The sequence below is a fragment of the Echinops telfairi genome, unplaced genomic scaffold (genome assembly GCF_000313985.2).
Source record: "Echinops telfairi isolate 266 unplaced genomic scaffold, ASM31398v2 ScPeMD7_7469;HRSCAF=8507_1, whole genome shotgun sequence".
Taxonomy (NCBI): Eukaryota; Metazoa; Chordata; class Mammalia; order Afrosoricida; family Tenrecidae; genus Echinops; species Echinops telfairi.
Genome location: NW_022111373.1, coordinates 139016739 through 139023314, shown reverse-complemented (window position 1 = coordinate 139023314; position 6576 = coordinate 139016739). Strand labels below are relative to the sequence as shown.

At 37.9% G+C, this 6576-nt stretch overlaps 1 protein-coding gene across 1 annotated transcript in view; it reads right to left on the bottom strand.

Moving 5' to 3' along the window:
- DNAH5 (dynein axonemal heavy chain 5) overlaps positions 1-6576 on the bottom strand; it is a 290518-nt gene that overhangs the window by 225751 nt on the left and 58191 nt on the right. The window contains exon 19 of the mRNA XM_013008527.2: positions 4186-4319. Coding sequence (XP_012863981.1) covers positions 4186-4319 — 134 coding nt within the window. The remainder of the gene's footprint in view (positions 1-4185; positions 4320-6576) is intronic.

Here is a 6576-nt window from a genome sequence, read left to right as displayed (position 1 = left end):
CTTTACACAATTGATGTGTGTATGGATTGGGATAACAGTTGTATGAGCCCCTAATAAAATGTTAAAAAAAAATTTTTAAAAAAGGTGTGAGCATCTATCCAAGGCACTGACACTGAGCCTGGGACCATCCCTAGCTGGAAACAGGAGAGGCGTGGTTGGTACAAATTGTAATGGGAGTCCATGGAGACTTTAGACACGGGGTCACTGTGAATTGAAAATACACTTGATGGCACCTAGGGAAGTGCATGACACTGTCACAAACAGCCTGCCTCAGAGCAGCAGAGCACTGTGGGCCACCCCATTTTCTACTTCTTTCTCTTGGACTGAGTTGTCTTGAGAATGCTCCCTGCACAGTTCAACCTGAGCTTGGGGTAATTTATCCTTATTTCCATAACTCAGTCAGCAAAACTCTTTCTTTTCTCTGTTTAAAATTTTTTATTTTAATTTTTTTTTACCAAAACTCTTTCTTACATCACTGTTCACCAAGCTTCTTTCATTTTTTATACCAAAGGTCTATATTTATTATAGTTTTAAATAACTGGTAATATTTTATTATGAGGATGAGCAAATAATTAAGCAAGCAGGATTATTTGAAGAAGAATGCAGCATCAGGATTGGAGGAAGGCTTATGAATAACCTGAGATTTGTGGATAACACCACCTTGCCTGCTGAAAGTGAGGAAGACTTGAAGCACTTGCTGTTGAAGATCAAGGATTGCAGCCTTAAGAATGGATTTAAACAAAAATTCTCATTTTTGTTTAATGGACCAGTGGGTAGCATGATAAATGAAGAAAATATGGGCGTTGTCAAGGGTTTCATCTTGCTTGGATCTACAATCGATGTCTATGGAAGCAGCAGTTAGGAGATCAAATATCGCACTACATTGGGTAAATCTGTTGTGAAGGCCTCTTTAAAGTATTGAAAAGCAAAGAAGTTACTTTAAGAACGAAGGTGGGTCTGACCCAAGCCATGGTATTCTCAACTGCTTCATATGCATGTGAAAGTTGGACACTGCGTAAAGAAGACTGAAAAAGAATTAATATGTTTGGATTGTGGTGCTAGTAAAGAATATTGAAAGTATCATGGATTGCCAAAAGAGCAAACAATCTGTCTTGGAAGAAACAAAACCAGAGTGCTCCTTAGAGGCAAGAATGGAGAGACTTCATCTCACATCTTTTGGACACGTTGTCAGGAAAGAGTCCCTGGAGAAGAACATCATTCTTGGTAAAGTGGAGGGGCAACCAAAAAGAGAAAGTCTCTCACCGAGATGGATGGACACAGTGGCTACAACAATGGGCTCACCCATAGGAACGATTGTGAGGATGGTGCAGGACCAGGCAATGTTTAGCTCTATTGCTCACAGGGTCGCAATGAGTGTGAACCATCTCTATGGCACCCAACAACGACAACATTCTATTATGGCTGGTGCTGTTTTCGTCACAAAGTTTTAGGTGTCTGCCTGAACCCTATATTTCTCATGTTTCTGTTGCTAGTTGCCATCAGGTTAATTCTGACTCATGGCAATCCCATGTTACCCCAGAGAACTGCTCCACAAAATGTTCTCGGTTGTCATCATTATGGAATCGAATCACCAGACCTTTCTCCCATAGCAGGAGCCCTGGAGACAGAGTGCATTACATGTTTGGCTGCAAACTGCAAGATCAGCAGTTTGAACCTACAAGCTGCTCCATGGGGAAAAGATGAGGCTGTCTGCCCCAAAGATTTACAACCACAAAAACCCAAAGATGCAGAGCTGCTCTATGCAGAGTCACTCCGAGTTGGAATCCACTCACCATCTGTGAGTTTGGGTGCAGGTCTTTTGCTTCCCGCAGTGCCCTGAGGGGTTCTGTTCTAATTGCCAGCCTTCAGATTAACAGTTAAGCATAGTTTATGCCGATTGAATTTGCAAAACAGATGGAGTGCTCGGGAACATGCTGATTGATTTATAAGAGAAATGCTTCTACATTTTTTTCAACTACCAACTTAACTTGTTGGATCTTTCTACTTTTTAATTAGGCTCTCATATTAAGTGGCAGATAAGCATATCATCTATAAATAATTTTAAATATTATCTCCTCATTCTCTATGTTTATACCACTTGGGATATCAAGTTGTCCATTGGCTTACAGTATAACTTCAAAGTTAGAGTTTCATGGGGAAATGAAAATACTGAGGTAGGATAACAACTGCCATACTTATCAGAATAGAGTATTTCCAAAAGCAATGTAATTCTGCAATTATTCTAAGTCAGCTGTGCCCATCTGCACCAGTGCAAGGAAGCAGCTTCATTCAATGCCCTGAATGCTGCTAAAGTGTCCCTCAAAGGCTTGGCTTTGATGGATGTTGAGACTTCCCACCCAGAAAAATACAGAAAGATAGATCCACCATCACTTATTCCAACCAGAGCTGATCCTCTGTCACAGGATGAAGTGTGAGTACACACCCAGAATACATTGCAACTGGATCATAAACATAGGCAGATTCTCCATGATTTGAGTTCCAGATATTATCAAAGATTCCTGGATATGGGTAGGAATCCCAGAATTTCTATATTCAAGTATGCATGATATTAAAAGTTATCCCAAGTAAGTTTTACATTCATTTATTTTTCATGGAAGTGTGAATTGATACTAAATGGAAACTTTTAACAAAAATATTACATGAACTATCACGGAAGTCGTGTTCTGCTTAAAGTTATTTTTATCGATACATTTATTTTAATTGTGTGGTGCAGATCGTCTTTCCAAGATAGGCAACACTATATGTCGATGGCCAACCTATGGGTTTTCTGAGAATAAGTAATGCTTGCATTCTATTTAAATCAGAACCTGAGGGAAGGGACAGCGCCTGCCGACCTTCACAGGGGTATGTCTGTGGACAAGAGGCTGGCCATGTCTGGTGCTATGACTAAGTGTGCATTTATTCTTCCAAAAACAATTCTGACCATTCTATAAATCTGGGGGGGTGGAACACAGTCACGTTACTCTAGATGTCCATCCTTCTGTTATCTTAAGCAAGATTAGCATTTGTTCATTTCCCTCATTAAACCAAAATGACACAGAAATAGATATTTTGTTGCTAGCATTTTGTTAATTTCAATTCTGTTTTACCCTTACATTTTTGTAATACTGTCACTTATATACAGAAAACTAATGGTCTTTATTCTTGATTTATTATTTGATTACTTAGACCTCTGAAAACATAGTTGAATTTTTATTATCATCATAGAATACTTAACTTTCGCATTTAATATCAGGCCCAATATTCTAAACACTGAATAAATATTTGTTAAATTGAATTATGTTTGCATTGTCCCCCAGGGAAAATTAAATAAATGCCCTTCAATATATTGAGACAGCAAAACTGAAAGCACATAAATGCAAAAGCTTCCAGTTCCCTCAGGAACAACTTTAAAGCTAAGCTTAATACTAGTTCTTTATATTGTCATAGCAGTTTCTCACTGTTCTTTCAAGCCATGTGACTCATGCTATCAAAAAGCAAGCCATCGAAAAGATGCTCGTTTACTGAGCAATGATTATCCTCTCAACGATGATAATGTATTTACAGAGCCAAGGTTTTTTTGAAATCCAACATAAATAAAAATTACAGGAATTTTTATTCTTTTTTACTAGAAGAGGAATTAAGAAAAATTAGTTTAGAAGAAAACAATTACTCCATATGCCCAATACAAGCTTGTCTTTATAATGTTAATATTTGATTTATTCTGACTTTGACTGATCTCTATATGTTAATGCCCGTACATTTTTATTGTCCGATATTTTGTAAGACTTTCTTAATTAAACCTGTGTGAAAAGATGACCATATGCCTTTTCTGTTTCAAACATAGAAAAATGTGTCACTGGCTTGTAAATTGCACCTCATTTTCATTTGTCATTTATGTAAATCGGAGTTTTTAAAAGTTGGACTCATTAGTCTAAAGTCATTAACCAGGATAGAAAAGGAACCATAGCAGTAACAGCTCTCTTTTAACTTACAATCTAGAATGAAATGATCTTCAATTAAACAAGAATTTTATGAGCATATACAGGACACCACTAGCCATTCACTTAAGGTGCAGTGGAAGAAACTCGGGCTAACTGTAGCATAAGCTTGTGGTGTCTTAATTTTTCACAAGTGCACATACTATCAAGCAAAGTGCTCTGGCTACAAACTCTCTTGGCATACCTTCTTTGTAGAGTTGATGATGGTGCTAAGCACTGAGACTAACTTTACAATCTCTTTGTTGTCAGAAACATTCTTATAGTAGTTCTTGGTTTGCACTGGAATAGGTAAATTTACTGATGCGATCTCCAAGGTCTCTAAAAATAAAAAGAAGAAACGTTTATATTAACACTGCAGACATTGTTCTTTTAAAAGATGAGGTGATTTGGGAAGTGGTAAAGTAAGAGCCTGTGAAAATCTTCTTCATTAAGTCAGTGGGAACAGTAGAAAACATTGTCAAACCAACTCTGCAGACCTCAGCAAAGTTTCTAAGAATCCAGTGAGTGTTTATTTAAGAAAAGCTGCCTAATGACAATTGCATCAGTAAGTTTTAAGGTGTTTTAACTTGCTCCCTCTCCAGCTTTATGGTAGCTGTGAACACCGGCAAACTTGGTGCCATAAAACTCACTGCCATTGAGTTGATTCTGACGCATGGTGACTCTAGAGGGCAGGGTAGACCTGCCTGGTTGGGTTTCCAAAACTGTAAGTATGGGAACAGATAGTCTCGTCTTTCTCCCATGGAGAGGGAGGTGGGTTCAAACTACTGATCTTATGGTTAGCAGGCTGATGTGTAACTCACTATGTCAACCGGGGGTCCTCAGTCACTGGGAAAGCTGCAGGGCATGATCGGGTTTGGAGTGCCTCAAAATGGTCTGTATCATACAATTGTTATCGGTTGACCTGCCTGGAAGCTCATTGGAAGAGCCCCCAAAGAGTTTATCTTCTTTTCATTGACTCCAGGATCATTCACCAGGGAAAGGGCTATCCCTAAAGTGTCTTCCCTAAAAAAAATTAGTAGCAATTGTTCAATAACACTGCTGCCAGAGGCAAAGACAGCAGTTGGGACAATCAAGAAGCAGACCAAAATTTCTGACATAGCCACAGACTTCTAAAAGGTCATACACATGAAGAGTCACTCATATGCCCAGGAAAGAACTAAAAAGACATTCATCATTCATCTCTGGATGACACTGAGACCTGGAACAAGTGAGAAGTAAAGGTTAATTCAGTATTCAGACAACCTGAACATTTAGGGTGCCCCAACATATGCAAGACAAAGGATGCAAGACTTGTTGGTTCAAGGTATTTAAGGAAAGCAGTTCAATCATCAGCTGATCACTAAGCTGATGAAGCAAAGACTACGGTAACTACAGATCACAGGGAGTACATACGTCACAGAATCTATCCAGGAAATTCAATAAAGAAATAAATAGGAATAACAACAAACTTGGGGGCAGGGAAGAAAGAACCGGATTTTCACAGTTGTGATATTATATTTTAAATATCAAGTTTTAAATTAAAAAGTTGTGAGACATGCAACCGAGAAAGTAGGGGCCATACACAAGGGAGAAAAGCAGTCATTAGAAACTATCTCTGAAGACCTCCAGATATTGGACTTACAAAGAGATGAGTTTAACAATTATTATATATATATATTCAATGAACTATAGAAAATCAACCTAAGTAATCTAAGAGTGATATAAAAATATGGCTCATAAAGTAGATGATAGCAATAATGAAAGAAAAATTTAAGAATAAAGCAAATACATCTTCTGACACTGAAATGAGCAATAGTGATGTGAAAAATTCATAGAGTAGCTCAAAAGTAGACTTGAGTTCCTGGGAGAATCAGTGAACTTAAAAGTCCATTGAAATGCCCCAGTCTAAGGAAAAGAAACAAGTTTTAAATGAGGGTGGACTTAAATAACCCCAGACTTGTGTGGCATAGTCACGTGTGCCAATATAAACATAATAGGATTCCCAGAAGGAGAGGAATCAAAAGGCTGGAAATTGCATTAAAGAAATAAGAGTTAAAATCTTCCACATTCCATGCAATAATTTATCTATACATCTAAGATGCTCAATTAACAACACGTAGCATAGTAGCATAGTCTCAAGGAAATTTAGGTATATCAAAGTGATACTATCAATAGATAAGATAAAAACCTGAAACTAGAAAGGGAATAAAAATCTACTATATTCAACATATCCTCAATAAAATCAATAGAAACCAGAACACATTGGGATAACATATTCAAATGCTGAAATAAGAAGACTTTCCAGCAAGAACCCTATGTCCAACAAAATTGTCATTCAAAGAATGAAAGAGAAAATAAGGCATTTCCAGATAGACAAAAAGTGAGAGATATTATCATTAGTAGATGTACTATAAGAAATGCTAGCAGGGGAACAGGGCACTAACCCACCCTGTTTATATCTCCAGAGGGAAAGAGAGACCAGACTTCAACCTAGTGCTCCAAGATGTGAATACAACATACTGGCATGAAGCAGGGAACCAGTAGAGAGGCCTGAGGAGTTAGCTCCAATCCCAACTATGTGAACAGGTGCCCCTCA